Source organism: Hevea brasiliensis, chromosome 14, assembly GCF_030052815.1.
Source record: "Hevea brasiliensis isolate MT/VB/25A 57/8 chromosome 14, ASM3005281v1, whole genome shotgun sequence".
In the NCBI taxonomy this organism is placed as follows: domain Eukaryota; kingdom Viridiplantae; phylum Streptophyta; class Magnoliopsida; order Malpighiales; family Euphorbiaceae; genus Hevea; species Hevea brasiliensis.
Window position 1 is genome coordinate 11,314,155 of NC_079506.1, and position 27,498 is coordinate 11,341,652.

General features: G+C 33.9%; 2 protein-coding genes across 10 annotated transcripts; both read left to right on the top strand.

The window, feature by feature from the left end:
- The first annotated feature begins 392 nt into the window (after positions 1 to 392).
- LOC131172722 (disease resistance protein RPV1-like) lies at positions 393 to 10,287 on the top strand. The gene is made up of 5 exons (XM_058134241.1): positions 393 to 719; positions 8,561 to 8,664; positions 8,983 to 9,184; positions 9,451 to 10,071; positions 10,243 to 10,287. The coding sequence occupies exons 1-5, from the start codon at positions 393 to 395 to the stop codon at positions 10,285 to 10,287; spliced, it is 1,299 nt and encodes a 432-aa protein (XP_057990224.1).
- A 960-nt stretch (positions 10,288 to 11,247) lies between these two features.
- Positions 11,248 to 25,947, top strand: LOC131173406 (uncharacterized). 9 transcript variants are annotated; one of them, XR_009143712.1, is made up of 7 exons: positions 11,248 to 11,947; positions 12,022 to 12,130; positions 19,729 to 19,944; positions 20,153 to 20,249; positions 20,771 to 20,908; positions 24,224 to 24,937; positions 25,358 to 25,947. XR_009143712.1 is itself a non-coding variant. In XM_058135735.1 (2 exons), exons 1-2 carry the CDS (start codon positions 24,776 to 24,778, stop codon positions 25,553 to 25,555), a joined length of 360 nt encoding a protein of 119 aa, XP_057991718.1. In that variant the 5' UTR covers positions 23,425 to 24,775; the 3' UTR covers positions 25,556 to 25,947. The 9 variants fall into 9 exon arrangements, 1 of the variants encoding a protein (XP_057991718.1); XR_009143715.1 differs by lacking the exons at positions 11,248 to 11,947; positions 12,022 to 12,130 and adding an exon at positions 17,825 to 18,846 and having other exon boundaries at positions 24,224 to 24,375; positions 24,545 to 24,937; XR_009143714.1 differs by lacking the exon at positions 19,729 to 19,944.
- The last annotated feature ends 1,551 nt before the right edge of the window (positions 25,948 to 27,498 follow it).

Consider the following 27,498-nt stretch of genomic DNA (forward strand, 5'->3'; position numbering starts at 1 on the left):
TATAATTTTACGGAATTTTCTAAGCTCATCGAATTGAATCCCAATGAATTGCTACTTCGTGTTGACTAAATAGAGTTATATGCCCACACGATCCTTCCTGGAAGGCGAATTAGGTGTTGACTAAATGATTCTACATAATTATCACATACTTTGTTGACTAAATGCTAGTCGTTCCTTTCGTCCAATGGTAATATGTTGCTTCCTAGAAAAATATTATGGTGTTTCTGGTCATCATCATCTTCTTTCTTTTTTGGTTCTTCCTTTACTTCTTCATTTGTTCATAAATTTCTTGTATCAGACAATTTAGTTTACCCAACTATTCATCTCTAGTATTTTGCTTTCTCTACCTTCTTCAAACTCAGTTGCACAAGATCCTTCTTTTATCAGTGATCATGGCTTCTACTTCTTCCACTCCTCCCAATCAGTGCAAGAAATGGGATGTTTTTATTAGTTTTAGAGGCGACAATACGCGTTATGGTATTATCTCCCATCTCTCTAAATCCTTGAAGGACAAACAAATTAAGACCTTTACGGATGAAGGGCTTCATAAAGGAGAAGAGATCTCACCAGAGCTCTTGAAAATAATCCGAGAATCAAGCGTCTCAATAGTCATTTTGTCTGAAAATTATGCTAATTCTCCATTGTGTTTGGATGAGCTTGTTGAGATACTTAAATGCAAGGAAGAATCAGGACAAATAGTTCTACCAGTTTTTTACAAGGTAGATTCGACAGAAGTTCAAAAATTGACAGCGAGTTTTAGGGAGGCATTTTGTGGAAACCCATATACATTTATTATTTATTATTATTTTATTTTAATTAGCTAACAATAATTTAATATATTTATAAAAAATATATATATATTATTGGGTGGTTTGCTTATATATATATATATATATATATATATATTATTTCTGAAATTAAATATATATCTATAATCTGAACAACCCAGTTCAATAATAACTCTTATCCCATTCTACACCTAATAGAACTCTTGAAATATATATATACCCTAATCATCTCTTCTGCTAAACTTTGCTCTCAAAACCTGTTTGCCACCTCCTTTTTCTATCAAATACTCTCAACAGGTATTTTCATTATCTTTTAAATTATTATTATATATGTACATATATATATATATATATATATATATATATATATATATATATATAAACTTACTATTTATAATCTAATGTGCGCAGAGAATCCCTAAATTTTTTACTTCTCTATTCATCACCTTCAATTCTATTTTCAAGGTAAAAATTCTCATTCCTTATTCAATAATGGGTGAATCTAATTTTATTTTCTTTTCTTGATCTGTTACAACTACTCTATAAATTTATTTTTTTGATAATTGATATTGAATTGGATTGATCATAATTATTATTGAACAATAATTGATTGTTATATATATATATATATATATATATATATATATATATATATATTTTATTATTATTTAATATTTTTTTTCTCTTTTTTTTCTTTCTTATATTTTGGGTGTGTAGGAGATTTGAATATTCAATCAGTCAATTGAAATTGTCTCTCTTCCATTGAAATAACTATTATCTTGGAGGTTCCAGGTAAGTGGTAATTATAGTACATGGCACCGTTTTCGTCCCTTTTAAAATTTCTTAGCATTAACTTTGTTATTAAATGAAATTTTAAATCAATATTTTAACAATTATTTTATATGTGATTTTCTAGAGTTTTATTTTATTATTGAATTTTATTTCGATTTTGATTAAATAATTGATTTTGTCAACTATCTCTGCATTAGACTCATTAGAATTCCGGGAACAGGCCTTTAATATATTTATATTGATTGATATTTAACTATAAAATTTATCGATGTGTTACTGAATTGATTTGAGATTAATTTGATTTTATTGACTCTCTGAAACTATTGGAATTGTACTATCAGTTATTATTTGCTATCTGAAATTTTTTATTGATTTTGATTGATTTGTACAAATTGATTTTCTATTTTGAATTGGTACCTGCGCCCAGTATCTGTTTCTATTATCTAGCCTCGCCGTGTGGACTATCACGGTATTAGGTTGCATTGTTGAGTCATGCATCATTGCAGTTTATGGGTTGCATTAGTATCATATGCATTCATATCTGTGAAGGAGGAGGAAGGTATCTAATATCTGGTAGCGCGCTTACCATCTGGCATTTGGTGATGTGGGGTATCATCACCCTGGTGCACTGTACCATAAAATTTTTATTGAATGAATTTCTTTTTTATATATGTTTTATAAAGTTATTAATGATTTTGACAGCATGAGCATGATTTTATTGAATAGAAAATTTATTGTGAAATTAATCAAGCGTCTGCCTGTTCCTATTCCGTTGTGTGCTATAATTATCATTCACTAAGCATCTAGCTCAAACCACGTTTTCTCTGTCTGTTATCTGTTTCAGATCAGTAGAATTCTGCAGCTGATCCAAATATTCAGTCCATTTTCTGGAGAGTGACAACTTTGATTTGTTCTCATGGTATGCCCGAATTCATATTTTCTCGGGCTAATAATTAGTTTAGTTTATTGAAAAGTTTAAGTTTTTATTGAAATCTGTAGAGACTCCGCAGTTTACTTATGGGATATTTATGATGTTTATTCAGTATTTTGTCTATTTGGATTTTGTCTATTTTCGGGATTAGTAAGTGACAATTTATTCATTTAAGATACTCTGATAAGGCTTGCATGATTTAAGAATACTTAAATTATGCGCCGGTCACGGTTCAGAATTTTGGGTCGTGACAAAGTTGGTATCAGAGCTCGGTTGAGGTCTAGTAAACTAACGGAGCATAGGATCCTTAACGTCTTTTCAGTTTATCATTGCTTTAGATATCTGCGTCCTTCGTACTTTTTCACCTATCTTAATTGGGCTCACATTTCCAGATTTAATACTTGTTTATTAAAATGAATAGGTGCCTGAGTCTGTTAAACGTAAGAGGAGAGCTAGGGCCAAGGTTCTTAATGGTGCAAACCTTAATCCAACAAGGGAGGTACCACCTCAAACTATTAATCAGACATCTGAATAGACGCCTATGGCTAAGACTGGGGCACAACCATTCCTTTGTTTCTCCATACTTTTCCACGATATTTAGTATACCACCTACTTTGTTAGAGTATCCTTTATCTGTATCAACACCTATGAGGAATGCAATAGACACTGATATGGTGTATAGGGGATGTATAGTTCACATTGGAGAAAGGAAATTAGCTACAGATCTTGTTTCTTTAGATATATTTGAGTTTCATGTGATTTTAGGCATAGATTGATTAGCCACTTATCACGTTTCATTGGATTGTCATAATAAAGTTGTACTCTTTAAAATTCCTGGGGAGGAAGAATTTCAATTTCAGGGAGATCGCAGTATAGCCTCTAGTAATTTTATCTCAGTAGTGAGTGCTAGACGGTTATTGCGAAAGAGGTGTAAGGGGTATCTAGCTTATGTTAGAGATGTTCAGGTAGAAGGTGTAGGTTTGGAGAATGTTGCATTGGTTAAGGAGTTTCCTGATGTGTTTCCAGAAGATTTATCAGGTTTACCCCCGGAGCGAGAGGTAGAGTTTGGTATAGACTTAGTTCCTGGAACTGAGCCCATATCTATGCCATCTTATCGTATGGCACCCGCAGAACTTAAGGAGTTGAATGAGCAACTACAAGGCCTACTAGATAACGGGTTTATTCGCCCTAGTGTTTCTCCATGCGGTGCTCCTGTGTTATTTATACGGAAAAAGGATGGGTCTTTGAGAATGTGCATTGATTATAGGCAATTGAATAAGGTAATTGTGCGTAATAAGTATCATATTCCACGCGTAGATGACCTGTTTGACCAACTTTAAGGTGCAAAGTATTTTTCCAAGATTGATCTTCGATCTAGGTATCATCAATTGAGGGTCAAGAAAGAAGACATACTCAAGACGGCCTTTAGGACTAGGTATGGACACTATGAATTTCTTGTAATGTCTTTTGGTCTTACCAATGCTCCAGCCACTTTTATAGATCTCATGAATAGAGTTTTCAAGCCTTTCTTAGATCAATTTGTTATAGTGTTCATCAATGACATTCTAGTGTACTCAAAGAGTAAAGAGGAGCATGAGCAACATTTGAGAATTGTCCTTCAGACCTTACGGGAACACAAGCTATATGCCAAGTTCTCAAAATGTGAGTTCTGGTTAGATAGTGTGGCTTTCTTAGGCCATACAGTATCTAAGGATGGGGTGTGCGTTAATAAGAAGAAAGTTGAGGCAGTGCTTCATTGGCCTAGACCCACAACTGTGTCAGAGATTCATAGTTTCTTGGGTTTAGCAGGCTATTATAGATGGTTTGTTCAAGACTTCTCTCGTATTGTAGCACCTTTAACTAAGTTGACACAGAAGAATGTGAAATTTCAGTGGTCTGAGGCTTGTGAAAAAAGTTTTCAAGAGCTTAAGACTCGTTTAACTACAGCACCAGTGTTAGCCCTTCTGTCTGAATCAGGGGGCTATGTAGTGTATTGTGATGCTTCTAGGATTGGTTTAGGATGTGTTTTGATGCAGCATGGACGGGTTATTGTATATGCTTCTCGTCAGTTGAAAAGGCATGAGCAGAATTATCCAACTCATGATTTGGAAATGGCTGCAGTAATTTTTGCTCTAAAAATCTGGAGGCGCTATCTGTATGGTGAGACTTGTGAAATCTTCACTGACCATAAAAGTCTCAAATACATTTTTGACCAACGTGATCTTAATCTTAGGCAAAAAAAGATGGGTAGAATTGCTGAAGGATTATCATTGCACCATACAGTATCACCCTAGAAAAGCTAATGTGGTGGCTGATGCTCTAAGCAGGAAGTTTTCTAGTAGTTTAGCCCATATATCTACCAAGGAGGCCTCTGATTGGTGAATTACATGAGTTGCTAGATCAAGGAGTAGAGTTTGAAATCATAGCTGGATCATTCTTAGCACATTTTCGAGTTAGGCCTATCTTGATTGATCTAATTAAGGCTGCTCAGAAGAGGGATTCTCAGCTGTGTGTGATTATAGATAGTATTCATCAAGGCCAAGCTCAAGGGTTAATGTTAAATGATGATGGAGTTCTTAGTTATGGCACTAGACTTTGTGTCCCCAATGTTGATGAGTTGAGAAGAGAAATCATGGAGGAGGCACACCATTCTGCTTACACAGTACACCCAGGTTCAACTAAGATGTACCGTGATTTAAGGGAGCATTATTAGTGGGGTGGCATGAAGAGGGATGTTGCAGACTTTTTTGCTAAATGTTTGACTTGTCAGCAGGTTAAGGCAGAACATCAGAAACCATCTGGGTTACTTCAGCCATTGCCTATTCCCGAGTGGAAGTGGGAGCATATTGCCATGGACTTTGTTGTGGGTTTACCTAGTACACGAGGTGGTTACAATGCAATCTGGATGATAGTGGATAGATTGACAAAATCCACTCATTTCCTTCCTGTGAAGACTACATATGACTTTGCTAAACTTGCACAGTTGTATATAAACAAGATTGTTAGTCTTCATGGAGTTCCAGTTTCCATTGTCTCTGATCGTGGTACTCAGTTTACTTCTCAATTTTGGAAGAAATTCTAAGAAGCTTTAGGAACACAAGTAGACTTTAGTACTGCTTTTCACCCTCAGACGGATGGACAGTCAGAAAGGACCATACAGACATTAGAGGACATGCTTCGTGCATGCGTTATGGATTTTGGTGGCTGTTGGTATCATCATTTGCCTTTAGTGGAGTTTGCTTACAATAACAGTTATCAGGCAAGTATAGAGATGGCTCCATATGAGGCATTATATGGTCGAAAGTGTAGGTCACCGGTTTGTTGGGATGAAGTTGGAGAAAGAAGGCTTACTAGACCAGAGTTGATACAATTAACTTCAGAGAAGGTTCGACTAATTCGTGATCGACTTTTGACTGCTCAAAGTCGACAGAGAAGTTATGCTGACCCTAAGCGTAAAGATGTAGAATTTATGATTGGTGATCATGTATTTCTGAGAGTTTCCCCTATGAAAGGAATCATGAGGTTTGGGAAGAAAGGGAAGCTTAGCCCTCGTTTTGTTGGTCCATTTGAAATTTTGGAGAGAATTGGAGCAGTTATTTACCATTTAGCCCTTCCACCTGGTTTTGCACATGTACATCCAGTTTTCTATATTTCTATGCTTAGGAATCCATCTCATGTTTTACAACCTCAAACCATGCAATTTAGGGATGATATGTCATATGAGGAACAACCAGTAAAGATTTTAGATCGACAAATTAGGAAACTCCGGTCTAAGGAAGTAGCTTTGATCAAAGTTTTGTGGCATAATCACTCAAGTAGTGAGGCCACATGGGAGGCAGAATATGAAATGTGAGCCAAATATCCTCACTTATTTGATTCTTCAGGTTAGAATTTTGTCTATTCAAATTCGGGGACCGAATTTTTTTTTAAGGGGGGAAGTATGTGGAAACCCATATACATTTATTATTTATTATTATTTTATTTTAATTAGCTAACAATAATTTAATATATTTATAAAAAATATATATATTTTATTGGATGGTCTGCTTATTTTATATATATATATATATATATATATATATATATATATATATATATATATATATATATATATATATATTATTTCTAAAATTAAATATATATCTATAATCTGAACAACCCAGTTCAATAATAACTCTTATCCCATTCTATACCTAATTGAACTCTTGAAATATATATATACCCTAATCATCTCTTTTGCTAAACTTTGCTCTCAAAACCTGTTTGCCACCTTCTTTTTCTATCAAATACTCTCAACAGGTATTTTCATTATCTTTTAAATTATTATTATATATGTACATATATATATATATATATATATATATATATATATATATATATATAAATATAAAAATTTACTATTTATAAACTGATGTGCGCAGAGAATCCCTAAATTTTTTACTTCTCTATTCATCACCTTCGATTATATTTTCAAGGTAAAAATTCTCATTCCTTATTCAATAATGGGTGAATCTAATTTTATTTTCTTTTCTTGATCTGTTACAACTACTCTATAAATTTATTTTTTTGATAATTGATATTGAATTAGATTGATCATAATTATTATTGAACAATAATTGATTGTTATATATATATATATATATATATATATATATATATATATATATATATATATATATATATATATATATAATTTTATTATTATTTAATTTTTTTTTTCTTTTTTTTTTCTTTCTTATATTTTGGGTGTGTAGGAGATTTGAATATTCAATCAGTCAATTGAAATCGTCTCTCTTCCATTGAAAAAACTATTATCTTGGAGGTTCCAGGTGAGTGGTAATTATAGTACATGGCACCGTTTTAGTCCCTTTTAAAATTTCTTAACATTAAGTTTGTTATTAAATGAAATTTTAAATCAATATTTTAACAATTATTTTATATGTGATTTTCTAGAGTTTTATTTTATTATTGAATTTTATTTCGATTTTGATTAAATAATTGATTTTGTCAACTATCTCTGCATTAAACCCATTAGAATTCCGGGAACAGGCCTTTAATGTATTTATATTGATTGATATTTGACTATAAAATTTATCGATGTGTTACTGAATTGATTTAAGATTGATTTGATTTTATTGACTCTCTGAAACTATTGAAATGCACTAGTGGAATTGTACTATCAGTTATTATTTGCTATCTAAAATTTTTTATTGATTTTGATTGATTTGTACAAATTGATTTTCTATTTTGAATTGGTACCTGCGCCCAGTATCTGTTTCTGTTATCTAGCCCCGCCGTGTGGACTATCACGGTATTAGGTTGCATTGTCGAGTCATGCATCATTGCAATTTATGGGTTGCATTAGTATCATATGCATTCATATCTGTGAAGGAGGAGGAAGGTATCTAATATCTGGTAGCGCGCTTACCATCTGGCATTTGGTGATGTGGGGTATCATCACCCTGGTGCACTGTACCATAAAATTTTTATTGAATGAATTTCTTTTTTATATATGTTTTATAAAGTTATTAATGATTTTGACAGCATGAGCATGATTTTATTGAATAGAAAATTTATTGTGAAATTAATCAAGCGTCTGCGTGTTCCTATTCCGTTGTGTGCTATAATTATCATTCACTGAGCATCTAGCTCAAACCACGTTTTCTCTCTTTGTTATCTGTTTCCGATCAGTAGAATTCTGCAGCTGATCCAAATATTTAGTCCATTTTCTGGAGAGGGACAACTTTGATTTGTTCTCATGGTATGCCCGAATTCATGTTTTCTCGGGCTAATAATTAGTTTAGTTTATTGAAAAGTTTAAGTTTTTATTGAAATCTGTAGAGACTTCGCAGTTTACTTATGGGATATTTATGATGTTTTTCAGCATTTTGTCTATTTGGATTTTATCTATTTTTGGGATTAGTAAGTGACAATTTATTCATTTAAGATACTCTGATAAGGCTTGCATGATTTAAGAATACTTAAATTATGCGCCGGTCACGGTTCAGAATTTTTGGTCGTGACACATTTGATATTGCTGTGCGTGAAGAAAAAGACAGTCCACAAAAGGCCGACAACTGGAAGCGCGTTAGATGGAAGTAAGCAACTTATCAGGATGGGATTTACAGAATATGAAGTTAATTACTCTTTACTGTAGTTTTTCTATTTAAGGAAAGAGAATCAAAATATAGAAACTCTTAATAGAGTACATTAATCTTAATACTTAGCACTGATCCATGGGAAATTTTTATCTAAATCCGATTCACCATGTATCCAAATCATTATGTATCCAAAACATAAATATGTAGGATCCATGTATTTAATATAGACAACAAATAAAGACAACACTAATATGGATATTGATATTTGTTACCTTATCCTAAAATCAAACATATTAATTATATATTACTATTTACTTAGAAGTGTGAGTCTATCATTACTTACTAATGTTTGTTGTACATATGTGACTAGGTATGAGTCCAAATTAGTTGAGGAAATCATCAATGATGTTTTAGAGAAATTTAGTTATATGCCTAAAAATGATGATTCTTATGATTGCAACTTGATTGGAATTGAATCGCGTGTAGAAAAAGTGGAATGGTTGATAAATGATAAGCAAGTTATGGGGATTTGGGGGATGGGAGGCACTGGTAAAACAACTATTGCACAAGAAGTATTTCGCTGAAACAAGATAAATTTGATGGTCATTGCTTTGTGGAAATTGTTAGGGAAACAATGACAAAGCAATCATCAAAATCAGTACGAGACAAAATCATTTGTCAATTATTAAGAGACAAAAATTTACATAGAGACACATCGGATTTGGATGTTTTTACTAGGAGAAGGCTCCAGAGTATTAAAATATTCATTCTTTTTGATGATGTAGATGATTTTAACCATTTAAAAAATTTAGCAGGAGAGCGTGATTTGTATTGTTAGGGAAGTAGAATCATTGTAACTAGTAGATATCGGCAAGTACTTGAATATGTTTGTTCAAAGGATGGCATATATGAGGTTGAGAATTTAATTCACTCTCAAGGTTTGGAACTCTTTAGCTTGCATGCCTTCAAGCAAAATCTTCCCAAGGAAGGATATATGGAGCTATCAGAGAAGGCAACAACCTATGCTGGATTCAATCCATTAGCTCTTAAAGTTTTGGGATCTCATTTATTTAATATGGGGATAGAAGAATGGAAAAGGGAATTGAAAAAATTGAAAGGCGAATCTCTTGAGAAAATTCAAGATGTTTTGAAAACAAGTAATGATGAGCTTGGAAAGATTGAAAAGAAAATATTTCTTAATGTTGCATGTTTCTTCAAAGGGCAAAATAAAGATGAGGTTGAGAGAACATTAGAAGTATTTGGTTTCTATCCAAAAAGTGGAATACCTCGCCTAATTAATAAATCTCTCATAACTGTTTCGTCACTCAATGAGATTCATATGCACGACTTGCTGGAGCAAATGGGCAAGGATATTGTTATTAAGGAATGCAAACAGCCTGGAGGACGTAGCAGGTTGTGGAATTATGAAGATATTAGTCATGTATTGACAACAGAAATGGTAAGGACTAAATTAATCAATGAAGCTTTTTTCATTATCATATTTTGAATTTTGTAAGAATTGTAGCTCTTGTGACGAATTAAGTATTAATCAATAATCCTTTGTGATGTTATTTTATTAGGGAACCGAAAATGTCGAAGGCATATTGCTTTATACGCCTTGGAGCTGTAGTTTGAAGCTAAGTGCCACGGCCTTTATGAAGATGTGCAATCTTAGATTCGTCAAAGTCTCGCGTGATCCGAGGAATATCATTGAATTTTGTCCAAGCCAAGTGCACCTTCCTCACAACTTTGAATTTTGCCCACAAATGCTGAGATATCTTCACTGGGATTATTATACTCTAGAATCTTTGCCACTAAACTTTTGGCCAAATAATCTAGTGGAACTTTATATGCGTCATAGCAAACTCATACAACTATGGAATGGAGGAGATAAGGTACAGTTTATAGAAGTTAATTTGTATCTTCTAATTTATTGATATTTTTCTATTTAATTCTGACCTCTTGGAAATTTGAAATTAATGGACCTCACTACTCTTATAACTTTGATCGGATTAGGACTTGTCGAGTATTACCCCAAATCTCGAGTTTTTATATTTGAAAGGATGTTCGAGTTTGGTTGAAATTCCCTCTCTTCAAAATCGAGCAAGCTTACTGAACTTGATCTAAGTATCGCCATGAAGTCAAAGATTGTCCAGAGATTCCGCGTAATATAAAGTTTTACACTGGAATAGAACGACTGCCCTCATCAATCAAGCATCTGTCTCAACTTGTCAAATTGTCCTTGAATCGGTGTGATAAACTCGTGACTCTTCCAAGCAGCATTGGCAATTTGAAACGTCTTGAAGGACTTCATCTCGGTCAATGTTCAAGACTCGTGACTATCCCAAGCAGCATAGGCGAGTTGAAATGTCTTGAAAAATTATTTCTCTCTTACTGCTCAAATTTAGCAAGTCTTCCAGACAGCATCAAACAACTTTCGAAGTTGAAACAGCTTGTTTTAAGCAGATGCGAGAGTCTTAAAAGTTTACCAGAGCTTCCATCATGCTTAAAATACTTAATTGCAAGTGATTGCCCCTCTCTGGAATCTGCATCAATTTCTTTCCATTTCTTAGAACATGAAGATGAAAATGAAGAAGCAGATAAAGTGAAGATGAAAATGAAGAAGCATATAAAAGTGAATTTGAAGATTGCGCATTTCTTAATTTTAGTGATTGCGTCAATTTGAATAAGAAAGTAATGGAGGATGTTTTTGAAGCGCATCTGTTGGGTCAGAAAGTTAGACTATACATGGAAGGACGTGAAGTGCCAGAAAGGATGAGATATAAAAATAAAGGGTCCTTGCTTTCATTCAAACTTGACCTTCGTCACTTAATTGCCTTCTCTTTCTGTGTTGCTCTTTATTCCACGAAAAAAAATTGTTGTTACCCAGGAAGAATTGAATGTAGAGTGGATTTCATATATGAATCTGGAAATAGGCAGGGACGTAATAAATTCATCTTATTTATGAATTCTGATGGTTATTATGAAGGTCCGTGGTGTTGGAACTCATCACACTTGTTGCTTTCATTCAATGGATTGAGGACACGTTTTGATGAAGAGTGTTTCGTTAAGGCCTCATTTTGCTTCACCACTGACGATGACGAGAAGTATATTATGAAGTGTGGGGTACATCCTATATATAGTAGAAATAAAAGGGGAAGCAGAAATCAAGGGCATCAGGATGACGGGGAATATTGGAAAACAACTTGCAGAGAAGAAGAATAAATAATGAGGAAGAAGAAGAGGAAGAGGAGGCTTCTTCTTCTTCACTCGACCTAAATCTCTCTATCTCTTCCCGCTTCCTCTTAGCCAAACCCTACTCACGTTCACTACAGGTATAACTCATTTCTAGTTTGCTGTTACTCTTAATTGCTTTACTCTTATTACAAATACTTGCAATCTTTTGCAGCTCTATCATCTCCTTATTTGGTTCTTAACAACGGGCCGCTCCATATTTTAGAAAGAGAGGGATGACTATACAGGAGAATAATTGAGCTCAAATCAGGGGGAAAAAACAGGTGAAATGATAAATACTATTTTCGTTATATGTAATGTAATCAATATTGCAATATAATATGTTGTTATGTGAACATATAATCTATTCTGTCATCCACATTACTACATTAACTTCGAAATCCAATGATTGACTGAAACTGAACCTTCTTCACTTCCAAATCAACTAACATAAACATTGCAAATAAACTACAACTCTCTAACCTGAAGAATAAATAGCCTTTATAGTTATTGTTACAATTCTGGAAGTGAAAACAGAGCAGGGTAAGTAGATAAAAAACTGTAAAAAACCAGTTTTTTTTTAAGATAATACTTCTCTCATATGGAGAGTTCATTTTACAGGTTATATATATGCAAAAAGAGAGTTACATCAGTTAATACACATCACCTACTGCTCTAACAACTACAGCAGTAATTAAATAACAACTCTCAGAAAATTAGGCAGCAAATCAAGCCCAACCATACATGACCAAAAGAGCTGTTATATCAGTACAAAATACACAGTTGTGAGGACATAAACATAAACCAAAATAGCTTCTAAGTATCTAGGAAAAATCTCATTACATCAACACTCCTCCTTGAGAGTTTTCCTGGATACTCCAAGCTTTTTCCTTATCTCTTCAAATCTACTTTTAGGAAGGGCTTTGGTCAGAATATCAGCAAGTTGCATTTCAGACTTGCAATGAAGCAACTTAATCTCAGCATTCTTCTCAGCTTCCCTCAGAAAGTGATACTTCACTTTAATATGTTTAGTCCTCCCATGCTGAATAGGATTATTAGCTATAGCAATTGCAGATTTGCTATCACAGCAAATGACAGTAGGATCAACTTGTTCAACTCCCAAATCAACCATCAATTTTCTAAACCAAATGGATTGATTTGCAGCAGCAGCAGCTGATATATACTCAACTTCAGTAGTAGATTGTGCCACCACATCTTGCTTCTTTGAATTCCATGATATAGGACCTGATCCCACATAAAATACAAAACAAGATGTACTTTTTAAATCATCCAAACAGCTTGCCCAATCACTGTCCACAAAACCTTCAAGCTTAACTTCCTTTCCCTTTAAATACCAAACACCATAGTTTGCAGAACCTCTAAGGTATCTCAATATTCTTTTAGCAGCAGCTAAGTGAATTTGACTTGGTGAATGCATATACCTAGATAGTAAACTAGCAGGGTACATTACATCTGGTCTAGAAGCTGTCAAATATAGCAAACTTCCAATAAGACTTCTATACACTAAAGAATCTGCCTTTTCTACCCCATCATCCTTGCTTAACTTCTCATGTGAAGCGTAGACATACGGAGGCTCCAGTTAGACAAGTAGAGCACATTAGGTTAGAGGACAAAAAGAAAAAAAGGGGTAGACCTAAATTGACTTAGAGGAAAGTAGTACAACATGATCGAGAAGCATTACACATTTCTGAGGATTTAACCCAAAATCGTTTAGAGTTGAGAAAGCGAATCCATATAGCTGACCCCAAATCTTTGGGATAAATGCTTAGTTGAGTTGAGTTGAGTTAATGAAAATTCTCGCATCCTCTTGATAGATTTCCAGACCCAAGAAATACTTCATGATTCCCAAATCTGACATCTCAAACTCCAGCTGCATATCCCTCTTGAATTCAGTTACAAACTTGTGTTCACTTCCAATCACAAGCATATCATCTACATACAGTGAGACCACTAGCTGAACACCATTCTTGTCAGATTTTATATACAAAGTTGGCTCATTGTCACTCCTCCTGTCAATTCTAGCATACCAGGTTCTTGGAGCTTGCTCGAGTCCATAAAGTGCTTTCTTGAGCCTATAAACCATGTCTTCTTTCCCAATAACTTCAAATCCCTCTGGTTGCTGAACATAAATTTCCACAGTAAGAACTCCATTCAAAAATGCAGATTTGACATCTAGATGATAAACTGACCACCCATTTTGAGCTGCAAGGGACAGCAGCAATTTGATCGTGTCATGCCTAGCTACAGGTGCAAAAGTTTCTCCATAATCTACACCAAGTAACTGAGCATGTCCCTTTACCACAAGCCTTGCTTTGTGTTTGTATACTGAGCCATCTGGATTTACTTTAGTTCTATAAATCCATTTAACTCTAATAGCATTTCTCCCTTTTGGCTTAGTGGTGAGTTCCCAAGTATCATTCTTTTCAATTGAAGCAATCTCCTCCTTCATGGCTTGTTGCCATTCTTCCAACTGAATTGCTTCTTGAAAGGTCACAAGTTCAACCTTTACCAAATTGCATCTCTCATAAATTTTAGAGAGAGGTTTAGTCTTCAACATAGGAGAATCAATGCTGCAATCAACATCTTCATCAGAAGCAACATTCGAAGCTTCATCATCATCAACTTCAATATCACTAGAATCTGAAATTGACTTTTGGTTGTGAGTTTGATGCCTCCATATAACTTCTGGTCTATCCCAATCCCAAGAAGCTTCTTCATCAATTTGTACATCTCTGCATATCACAACTTTCTTTATTTTTATATTATAAATTCTATATCCCTTGGATGTTGCTGCATAACCCAAGAAGATTCCCAACTCTGCTTTATCATCCAATTTAACTCTCTTGGCATCAGGAATATTCATGTAACAGATAGAACCAAAAACCCTCAAATGTTTTGCAGAAGGTTTAGTCTTAAGCCAAGCTTCTATGGGTGTCTTACCTTCAACCGATCTAGTGGGCAACCTGTTGAGTAAATACACAGCTGTATACACAGCTTCAGCCCAAAACTCTTTAGGAAGTCCCTTCTCCTTCAACATGCATCTAGCCATTTCAACAATAGTTCTGTTCTTCCTCTCAGAAACTCCATTCTGTTGTGGTGAGTAAGGCACTGAAAGTTGATGCTCAATTCCTGCTTCCTCATAGAATTTATCAAATTCACTCGAAGTGTACTCTTTTCCGTTGTCAGACCTCAAAGCTTTAATGACACATCCACTTTGCTTCTCAACAAAAGCTTTGAATTTTTTAAAAACATTGAACACTTGACTCTTTTTGCTTAAAAAATACACCCAAGTCATCCTTGTCAAATCATCAATAGACAAAATGAAATATTTGTTTTGGCTCAAGGAAGGAATGCTCATGGGACCACAGACATCAATATAGATTAACTCCAATTTCTTTCTAGCTCTTTTAGACTGATTACTTGGAAAGGATTTTTTATGCAATTTTCCAATTGACAACTATCACATACTTCATTACGGATAGAGATTTCAGGCATATCCCTAACCATGTCTTGATTTTGGATAAACCTTAAGGAATTCAGATTATAATGCCCAAACCTTCTATGCCACAACCAATAATCATCAATTTTAGCACTATTCACATGTTGAGATACACCATTAGACACCAAGGGAAAACTATTATCAATCATGTTCACCTTGACCAATTCACAGCCATTAACATCATAAACATGACAGCATAAATCTTTGAAATATAAGGAATAACCCTTTTTAATCATTTGAGCAACACTTAAGAGGTTTTGATCTAAGCAAGGGATGTAAAGCACATCAGGAATGCATTTAATACCTTGCTTGGATTGCACAACAACTATTCCTTTTCCCTCAGCTTGAACCAACTCACCATTTCCAAGCTTCACCTTAGTTCTGAAAGAGTTATCTAAATGAGCGAACAAGCTTTTATCTTTTGCCATGTGACTTGTACACCCACTGTTAATAATCCAGGTGAGTTTGTCTGCTTGTTTGAGTGATTGTGAAGCCATGAATAAGTGATTATCTTGCTGCCTGGACTGATCACCAGTGAAATTGGCTTGTTGAGCTGGTTGTTTTTAAGCCTTATATTGCTTAATTCTGCAATCTTTAGCAATATGGCCATACTTCTTGCAATAGTGACATTGGACAGGTTTGATTCCCTTCTTCTTCCAACAATCTTTCTCAAGATGGTTAGTCTTGTTGCAAGTAGAACAAGGTGGGTATTTCCCTTGTTTTTCACCCTCCTTTGCACTTTCAGTTTGCTTCCCTTTGCTGTCCTTTTCTTTGCCATTTCCATTTCCTTCTTTTATTGACCTTCCCTTTTGCTTTGCAACAAATGCCTCCTCAGAAGCATCTTCTTGTCTTATAGCTCTTCTCTGCTCAATAGCTTGCAATGCATTTACTAGCTCAGCCAATGTAATCCTCCTCAAGTCTTTAGAGTCCTCCAAAGAAGAGATCTTTGATTCAAACCTTTCAGGTAAACTAACCAAGACTTTCTCCACAATTCTCCTGTCAGTTAACTCTTCACCAAGAAGCCTGATCTTGTTAACAACATTCATTAGTTTATCAATATAATCTTTTAGACTTTCAGACTCTTTCATCTTGAGAACCTCAAATTCCCTTCTCAAGTTGAGAATTGACATTTGCTTTGTCTGCTCACTTCCTTGAAACTCAGCTTTAAGTAAATCCCAAGCTTGCTTTGCTGTCTCACATGCCATATTTCTGGAGAAAATCACCTCAGAAACAGAAGCATGAATGCATGACAATGCCTTAAAACCCTTAGCACACTCCTCACTATGAGCTTTTATTTGTGCAAGAGTAGGATCCTCCCTCAAAGGTCCTGGTTGCCTACCTATTTCAGTCGCTTCCCACAAATCAAAGGCTTTAAGGTAAGCCTTCATCTTGACAGCCCAAATAGCATAGCCTTCTCCAAAAAATACTGGTGGAGTAGGAGCAGAGTATCCACTTGAAGCCATCACTCTCAGCTCTAGTGTTTAAGGTTTTTTAGCGCAAGGAATTCTTACTTGTTTTCTCTCTTTGTTTCATGCCCTTAAGATCATAAGGAGCTCTGATACCACTGTTACAATTCTGGAAGTGAAAACAGAGTAGAGTAAGTAGATAAAAAACTGCAAAGAACCAGTTTTTTTGAAGATAATACTTCTCTCATATGGAAAGTTTATTTTACAGGTTATATATATGCAAAAAGAGAGTTACATCAGTCAATACACACCACCTACTGCTCTAACAACTACAGCAGTAATTAAATAACAACTCTCAGCAAATTAGGCAGCAAATTAAGCCCAACCATACATGACCAAAAGAGCTGTTACATCAGTACCAAATACACAGCTGTGAGGACATAAACATAAACCAAAATAGCTTTTAAGCATCTAGGAAAAATCTCATTACATCAACAGTTATAACAGGCTTAAAATGGAAAGCTAAAGAAATGATAAAATAAGGAAGAGGAACAGCAACATCTCATTAGAGGAAAACCTCTCTAGTAGAATAAACATTGAATATAACTAAAAAGGCTCTAAAATGCCTATGGTGTAGGAACAACAGGAATTGAATTTTCTATTGGCTTCTTTACAGAATTACTCATTGGATTGTAACCGTGGAGAGAGATTCTTTTTTAGATTGATAACAATCATGGGATTAGTAGTTTTCTTGATCCGCAAATCATCAGCACATTTCCTATCTCCTGCTTTTGCATGCTTCTGCACAATAAAAATAGAGTTGCAAAATTAGCAACGAAAAATGAATAAAATAGAGTTGCAAAATTAGCAACTAAAAATGAACAAACGTTAAGCAGAATTCAGCTAACTTCCATAGCAGTCGGAAAATTTAAAATGGGAGCTATAATACAATTCACAGCAGTATTCAATTTTATAGTTAAGTATCTAGGCAAGGCTAAAGGCTTTGTTGTTGTATCTAGGCAAGATCCCTAACATGGCACAACGAAATTCATAGAATTCAGCGACTAGTCCAAAACCGATCGGAGAATCATAATTATATTAATTTTTTTTTAATTGAAATGATTTTTATTAAATAGGCTACATGGAGGTGAGAAGAGAAAGAAATGAGAACTAATAAGGAACAGTAACGCCCTAATTCTAGTGACAACAGAATTTGAAAAAAAAAAAAAGTAAATTAAATAAATTAATAAATTGTTAAGTTTTGAATTTTTGAAAAATTAAAAAAAAATAAAAGAAAGAAAGAAGTCTAGAGATTTCTCCAAGCCTCTAGCTGTAATAGAAAGGGGCAAAATAGGAAAACAAAAGTCGAGAATTGGGGGAGAAACAGGGGGAGCATCCACGGGTTAGAGAAAGAGGGGGGGAGGGACAAAAATAGTGGTGCCGAACCCAATCCAGCCAATTTTTTAACCAAACTCCATTTTCTCAAGCCATTTTTTTTATCACCACAGAATGTTCTCACCTTGAAGAAGTTAGTTGCTGTACACTTTCACCCAAGTACCCAAAATTGAAGAAGTGGAGAGAAAGTGTCGCACTGTCCATCTCTTAACATGACGTTTTTGATGCCAATGGTGCCTGCATGCAGTTTCCTTCCATAATTTAGCCACTATAAAACTCTCCCAAGCCTCCATTATTAGCCAATAATTGGAAAGAAAGAAGAATCAAAAGTTTTGGGGAAACTAAGTCTACAGCTAATACACAAACTCGACAAAACATCAGCAGAGGAGAAGGTGGTCACAGAGGTCACTGGAACCTTATCTACACCATGAAATCTTCATTAGGCCATTTTGAACGTGTTGAGTAAAAAATAAAAAATAAAAAAAGACTAGCAGCTCTTTGGGTTTCATGTGAACAGCCCCAATTTCTTCAATTTTTCCTGCCTTCTGGTTTAACAATGCAAATTTCATTTGATTGTCGGAATGCAAATTGGGCAAAGCTTCTCCAATCTTCCATGCAGTGTCAAGTGAAGGCCCTTTTATTCCTATTCCTAGACTTGCATATCTATTCAGTCCATGAGGTGAAGAATACTAGATGTTATAATTTTTAGCAATTTCTTGATAAGAAGTTTAAATGTTTAATGATTTAATTGACTATTAGCCTGGTTGATTCTCACATCATACGCTTTTCACCTTAAGTTCCACATTAACAACCTGAGCAAGAGATGTTATTTCTGTTTGTGCAATTATAATGTCAATAACATATTAAACTCATTCTTATATCTATTATAGTTGTTAAGGCACAAAATTCGATAGCTGTAGCATTCCTGTTAGGTAATTTTAATTGTCCAACTGGCTTTTTTTTATTTTTTTGTGGTATCATTTAAAACAAGGATTATTTTGACATAATTGATACACCAACGGACTTTGGAACAATATGCAGAAATCTTGAAAAAGGTGATAAATATATTGAAGATGTCTATAAAGATGTTCAATTCATTTGGGAAAACTGTTATAAGTATGGTAGTAAAGGTGACTATGCATTGGACCTCATGAGCTGCAGCTGGCTTATTCGCTGAACAATCAAGAGGTTCGAGTGGTATGCGTTTTATGATAGTGTTCTTTCTCAATCAAATCTTTTTTATTTGTCTGCTAATGCTCATTTGGTAAACTTGCCTTTCCTTTTATTGGTTGGCACGCGGAAACATTGCCACCACACAAATACTAGGTCTTACTTATCCTAGGTCTTTTTTTGTTGTTATAAATCATAGCTTCAATAATGGAGGAATAGCTATTATTTTAGGACTTGATAACGCTATAAAAAAATGAATTTCAGTGCTTTAGGCAATAAATCAGTACTTTTTTTTATGAAAATATATAAATTTTAATTTGTGACATAATTATATCCTCCATTAGTTTTCCTTCAAAATTATCATTAGCTTGCTTACATGGGTCTTAAGCAGGAGTTGTTGGGGCCAAACTATGACGAGAAATAACTAATGTGGCAGGGCAATATATATGGCAACAAATCGGATGAAACATTGCCATAAGATATTTTTTAGTGCCAAATCATATATGCTATCAGAGGAAAAGTTCATGATTGCTACCACAAAGTAACCCTTCTTTCATCCCAAAACATCATAAGTCAACCATGACTCATTCTGATCCTTTATCAATTGGTAAGTACAGCAATTTGTTCATAGTGGGATTTGTGTGGACAGCTGAAACAGCTGATTCATATGTTCATGGTTTGTCTATGTTAGATAGTTTAGGAAAGTTTTTTTTCTTCTTGTTGTTTATTGGTAAATGCTGTGCTCCACTGGTTTAAGGCTGTCTGGCTTCATTTTACCATGGTAGCCTAAGCATCATTCATTTTCATTGTGCCAGGTGCTGAAGGCCCTCAAGGGGAGTAGGACATTGGAGCATCAAGTCAAGGACATGGTAAAAGCGGTCAATCGAAACAGAAGACAAAAAGGCGTGATGGGTATCTCTCTGTACGGGTTAATTGTTTTTCTGTTAATGCGAAGTATATGAAATTTTCCTCCACTGTTCTAGACATATTTTGGGAATTCTTGAAATTAAATGGTAATTCCCGGATTCTGAGTATCCAACTTTTAGACGTCTCATTGAGGTTATTTGGTAAATCTACATTGGCAGCAGATGAATCCAGCAGGAAATGATGAATGGTCATACAAGTAGCAGAGGACAATTTTTTCATCTTTCTTTTGTTGTTTTCATGCTCAATTTTCTGCTGGTCCTGTGAGATATTTTGGATGATTAAATCTTATAGTTGTGAAATTTATTCAGTGTAGTCCAGTTGTTAACTGGTGTTAATAAACTTGGATAAAATCTAATGTAAACATCAAACAGACTCCACGTGGCCCATGTATCAGTGCACCCTGCTTTTGCTTTGTTCTCACATGTTAGACAGTGTCTTAGATTGCACAAAATGTTGTATCGTAATCTTTCTTTGCTTTAAATGACATAGCTAGTTCTAATTTGCAGAAAGCGCCATAACTTGACTGCCTATGCGCCGTATGTGTTCTAAAGCGCCATAGAAGAGAGCGTGAGGAGAATGCTGGACTTGCTAACGGTAAGATTGGAGGCGCTGATAACAAACATGCTCATGAGTTGAAGCAAGAGGTGTGTCTATATTTTTTTACTAATGAATGGTATCCATATTCAAACTTCGTTGATCAAGTAGATATTAAGTTTGTCATAACCAATCCACCATTTCATGTTATATAACTAACAAGTAAAATCTATTTAATTTATATTGTAAGATCTTAACTCTCTTGAGATACATAAACAACTAACAAGAAAAATTCATAAATATTATTCCAGATCCAAAACTTCAAGAAATAGAAAGAAAACTTTGAAAATAAAGAAAACTAAAATTAACCTACTTTGGATCGCTCACACCCAAAGGCTGCCTACGTACCTCCATTACAAAATGGAGGATCAGGTCCACATAGCTCTCAAATCACTTATAATTGACATTTCTACTTTATACTTTTTAATTATCAATTCTACTGCAAAAATTTTAACCATTTCCAATTCTTGCAAAAAATTCAGCAACATCTTCCTTGATGTAAAATGGACATTTTCCTTATTCAAACTCAAATTTCAACAGACAATTTTCAATTGAGACAAGCGCCCATCCAAAGTTTCACACACATAATAATAATAATAATAACAATAATACAAAGATAGATAGGTAAAATCCATTCTCTAACTTATTTTATTTTATTTTCACCTTTAGCATCACAAAGAATGCCTAAAATATTAGTATATGGTTCGACCTACCACTTCGTAATTTCTACATTATGAATATGGTAGTGTGTCATTTAATCAACCTCAATTCCAACCTCACAACCAAAGTTGATTTAATAATAACAAAATAGATATTTGACTCCAAATCTAGAATGATTACATATGCACCAACTATAATAACTCCACTTTCAAGAATTTTATGTATCATTCAATTAACTAGAATATCATAAATACCGCCCAAAAATAAAATCACAAAGCAATATTCAAGAATAAAATTTTAATTATATTTCACCTACCCTTGGAGAAATAAGGCTCAGATTATTGTTATATTTAAATACACAAAATTTACCTAGTTTTAGCAAACATAATTTAGTTAAGCTCGTAAACAAGACACTAGTCCCCTTGTTGAGCTTAGCAAATAGATGAAATTTAAATTGTTGAAGTATTTAATCTTGAAGGTCCTATGGAGATACAAAGCTGAATCAATTGGAAAAAAAAAAAAAAAAAAAAAATATATATATATATATATATATATATATATATATATATATAAACAAATGCAAGTACTTGTTAAATCATTTTATTATTATTATTATTATGAAGCGGCAGATTAAACAGGCTTAGAAAATAAATCTTGTTCCACCTCAAAATCTCTTTTAATGCATAAACTCCTCCACCTAGCCTAACTCTTCACATATAGGTCATTGGTAGATATTGCATTATCAGCAGAGTAACAAGTTTTGTTTTTTTAAAAAAATCATCAATCCCCAATTTCTCATACTAAAATTTCATACTCTACTAATTGATTGATTAGTTAGACACAAATCATGTCATCTTTTTAACATTTCAATAGCATGAAAGAATGAGTAACAATTCTAATGACTTATTAATTTAATTCAGAGCTATTATACTCGGGCATCAATACCCTAATGTAGTTTAACTAATGCTTCGACAAATGAAAAGGGAAAAATACAAGAAAGAAATATAAACTGGTTACTGCTGGTGTCTGTGCTTCGCTTATCTCCAACAAATAGACTATCTAGTGATGGTGCTGAAAATAAGAGGCTCAACAGACCTTAATGGCAGCCTCCACATGTTGAATTTCATTGAAGCTTTATGAATTTGGAACCTTCAAGTTCTGTTCCCAAATATTTGATTTTCCTTCTCCACTAATTCACAGTTGCCTTGCTTTGCTTCTCTACTGGGTTGGAGAACAATAGGATCACTTCTTTCCCTATTATCGATCATTGATTCCACATCTCTCTCTCTCTCTCTCTCTCTCTCTCTCTCTCTCTCTTGTGTTAAGTCAGTAAAGTCACAACTCGATTCCTTCATGCAATGTGATGCCACGACGATGACCTGAGGTGGAGCAGCAGTTGATAAGATGCGATGAGACGATGCCATGGAGGAAGGAACTGAGGGGTGAGGGTTGATGCTGCTGGGCTGAAGTTTGGAGTGAGGGCCAAGAAGAGTGGCAGATGAGGAAATAAAGAATCCATGATGAATTGTGAAGATGTCTTAGGATTTTTTTTTTTTTTTCAGCAGCTTCTTTTTCCCTAAAAAGAGTCTAGATCTTTCTTAATTTTTTATTATTATTATTTTTAATTAATTCTTATTTAAAGATCTCCCTCATTATCATTATTATTATTATTATTATTATCATTATTATCATTATCATTATATTGCCTTTCTCTTTTTTTAACGTTCGTTTAGCATTGAATTTCAGAGTCTGAAATTATTTATTTGAATAAAAATATAATTTTAAATATTATTGAGAAAAGTAATTTAGAAAAAGCTGTTTTGTTATTTTAGTATTTTTATAGCTAAAATTAATTAAATTTAATTTTTAATTATTTTTTAACACTTTCTAATAATATATTTAAAAAAATAATTTTCTCAACAATAGTTTCAACAGTAATGTCAAATAGGTTCTTAGACTAACTAGAGTATTCTAGTCTTTCCGTCAAATTTCAACGCTTATTGTATTATAAGTGTTATTATTCACGCTAATACAAGGGTGTGGGCGTTACAAAGTTGGTTTGATAATATGTGGCTTATAACAACATCCGATTTGACAAGATCTTGGTTACATACCCAATATTTCTTGAATTTACCGATATGTGTTGGTGGTTACAGATGGCACCTTAGTGTGCACCCCTTTTTGTTCTTAGCAGTTATAGAACAAAATTGCAATATGGTGGAAAACCAGCTAGTTTAATCATCTTAGTCAATGTCTCTGGAATTTTGCTCATAAAAAGTTAATGTAAATTATAAACATGCATATGTATGCGCATGATTACTTACTTTTATATGTTGATTGAGTGTAATAAATGGTTACATACTGATTCCTCTGTTAATTTGTCCCCAAGATAATTATTGTCTTGTGGTTCAGCAGAAAGACAATTATTGCCCATTTGCTAATGTGCTAAATTCTGCAGTAGAATTTCTGTTTTATATGAAATATTGAATTAGCAGGAAATGAGGGAATCTATATGCATTTGTACAAATGCATGCCAAATCAATTAGTTGGGTGGTTATCTGGAGGGTCCCACTTAATGGCATCGAATTTTCCTTTAAATTATGAAATGTAAATATTGACTGGCTAGATTGTGCATACATGTTTAAAAAGTGTGCTTGAGTTTTGAGGTTCAATCTCATTGATTGTAGTCCCCTTTTCTATAATAGAATTGGTTTGTGAGATCAGCACATTAGTGGAGAAAGAAGAGGATAAGTCTCATCCCAATAACTGTTTCTGGGATTTTTGCCTTTGAGCAAGAAGCAGCTGTCATGGGTTTCTTTGATTTTGTCTTGTAAATAAATTTTCCAAACGTAATAAGGTTGGCACCACCTTGGTTCCCTTTGTAGTATTCTTCTCTTTGCTTATTTGTTACAAAAAGAATAATATTAAAATTTCATGTTGTGAAGTGAAAATAATAATAATAATAATAATACTTGTTTGTTCTCTCTCTCTCTCTCTCTCACACACACACACACACACTTTTGAAGGGATGTTCACTTATAGAAAGTCCAGGAGATGAAGATTCATCATCAAATATGGGCGAATCAATAGATCCAGATGCAGATGCTGAGGTGGAAGAAAAGGGACGGGTGAAAATAGGGGATAGTGAGCATCTGTAGAGCCCTGTTAAGGAGAAGCATGAGGAGGCAGAGGAAGACGATGATGAAGAGGAAGAGGAGAAGAATGAGATAGAGATTCAAAAGAAAGGGAAGGTTGAAATGTCAGAGCAATCAGAGTTTGCTGATAGATCAGGAGAGAAGCCTAGTCAACAATCTCAGCCTGGACTAGCAGGTGCAGTGGACCAAATGCATATCGAGAAGGGACATGCAATAGGACAATATGAGGAAGAAACTCAAAAAGTTCAGCAAAATAAGAATAAGGTAATTCCCTTAACAAATTTAATGTGATGTTTATGTGTGGGCTTGTAAACCAAGTTTGCTTAGCATATTGATGACATAGGAAGCCTAGCATGTGGGTGGGTGGCTGGCTGGATTTTTTGTCATTAGACATTTTCTCAATAAAATAATATTAATTCATCCATGTCACCATGCCACATTGGAAGATGTACACACACCTTTGGAGACCTATTAACAAGATTGCTAAAATTGAAATCAATCCTAAATGTTAAGGGCAAAATTGATAAAATTAAAAATATTTAAAATTGATAATTTGATATTCTTTTCCCCCAATTTTACAGCAGGCATAACATTATTTCTCGTGCAAAAAATGCTCACAATACATTTCTATGATGTTAGGTTTTTTATCTGGTACACTGACTCCATTATTTTACACGGTTACAGGAATCACAAGAAGGAGAGCAGAAGGCTATAATGTTTGAGAAGTTCCATTCTGAAAATCCTTTGCTTCTAAATGTGTGCAGAACTCTCTTCCCTGCCAACCATAAATATGTCTGGAGTGGACCTCGCGCACTGGTTCAGCGTGAAGGTTCCCGTCGTAGAAGTTGTATTGATGCTGCTATTGAAATTTTGATGAAGTAGGTACGTTTTGATTACTTCAGATTGCCCCTACAAAGGATCTGAATCAATCTTATGCTCCGCCTGGATCAAATATAATGTTATAGTGTGGCATGTTTGACATAAATGCTTGCATACAAATGGAATGTCTGGTAGTTGGTGGCTCTTCTCAGCTGAGAATGGTAATTTGCTTTGGTATGGTCTTGATTTACAATCCCTAGTCAGCATTTGTTGTGACCTTTTGGGTATGTGGGAAGATACACTGGTATTTCTTGTTGTGAATACACTTGGTAACTGTAATGATTTAATATTGAGCTAAGATTTTTTAGTGTGTTATTGCAGGAAACAATCACTTGTAAAACTGTAAATAGTTGATCCTTTTTATTTCCACACATCTATTTCTTTTCATTTCTAAATGAACAGCAGCATTTAAGGTGGAAGCCTAGGAAATTATGTTCAGGGACATTGGGTTTCTGAGGGTGTCAAGCACAAAATCCTAACAATCTCCCACAAGGATTAATTTAAAAATATGGTAGAAGCCTTCATGCGCTGAAACCAAAGTTACAATTGCGAACATTCCAAGCTTGGTTAGATTTTGTTTTTTTTTTCCCAGAATAGACACTTGTCTATCGGCTTGCGGGCCCACATGGCGAAGTAAAAAAAAGGGGGTTAACTTATATTTAGTTATGAAATAATAGTCAATTTAGTTCTAGGTGAAATAGTTTAAATTATATAATGATGTGAAAATTTAATTCGATTCTTTTTCTTACACATGATTTGTTCTAAAGGAATTCTATGAATAAATTGTGGAGGAGACATATGACAAAGCAAGGATAGAACTTACAAGAGAAAGAAGGAAAGCTAATATTAATTGAAGAAAAAAAATCCTTAAAAAATGTGCTAAAATTTATAAATTAGTCTATTCATTTTCAATTTAAAATAACTAAATTTTTAATATTTTATTTTATTAAAAAAATAGTGCTTCTATTAAATTTTATATTTAAATAATTAATATATTTTATATTTAAATGATTATATAATGATCATCACTATATATTTCCTCTGTAATGTGTGAAATCAAAATTAATTAATAATCTTCATCATATTCCTTAGTGGAAGGCATATGCAAGTATTTTTGTGTCAGAATTATAATTTTATTAAGGCTACATATATCTTATGATATTTTGTCTCAAAATTTGAATTAAATTCTTTAATTATATTAAAATTAAGAAGTTTAAAATTTGAATTTTTTTTTTAAACCTAAAAGAAATGGCAAATATTTAAAATAAAATAAAAGAAATGACCCTAATAAAATATGGAGCTGGTGAAGACTCTATATATAGTAGAAATAAAAGGAGAAGCAGAAATGAAGAGCATCAGGATGACGAGGATCACCAATCACTTCTTCAAATATTGGAAGACAACTTGAAGAGAAGAAGAATAAATAATGAGGAAGAAGAAAAGGAAGAGGAGGCTTCTTCTTCTTCTTCACTCGATCTAAATCTCTCTCTATCTCTTCCTGCTTCCTCTTAACCAAACCCCACTCACTTTCACAACAGGTATAACTCATTTCTAGTTTGCCGATACTTTTTAGCATTCTTAATTGCTTTACTCTTACAAATACCTGCAATCTTTTGCAGCTCTATCATCTGCCGCTCTATTGTCATTTGAGAGAGGGAAGACTATACAGGAGAATAATTAAGCTCAAATCAGGGGAAAAACAACAGGTGAAATGATAAATAGTATCTTCGTTATATGTAATGTGAACAATATTACAATATAATATGTTGTTATGTGAACATACAATCTATTCTGTCATCCACATTACAACATTAGCTTCCAAATCTAACGATTGACTGAAACTGAACCCCACTTCACTTCCAAATCAACTAAGATACACATTGCAAATAAACTACAACTCCTTAACCTGAAGAATAAATAGCCTTTATAATTATAACAGGCTTATA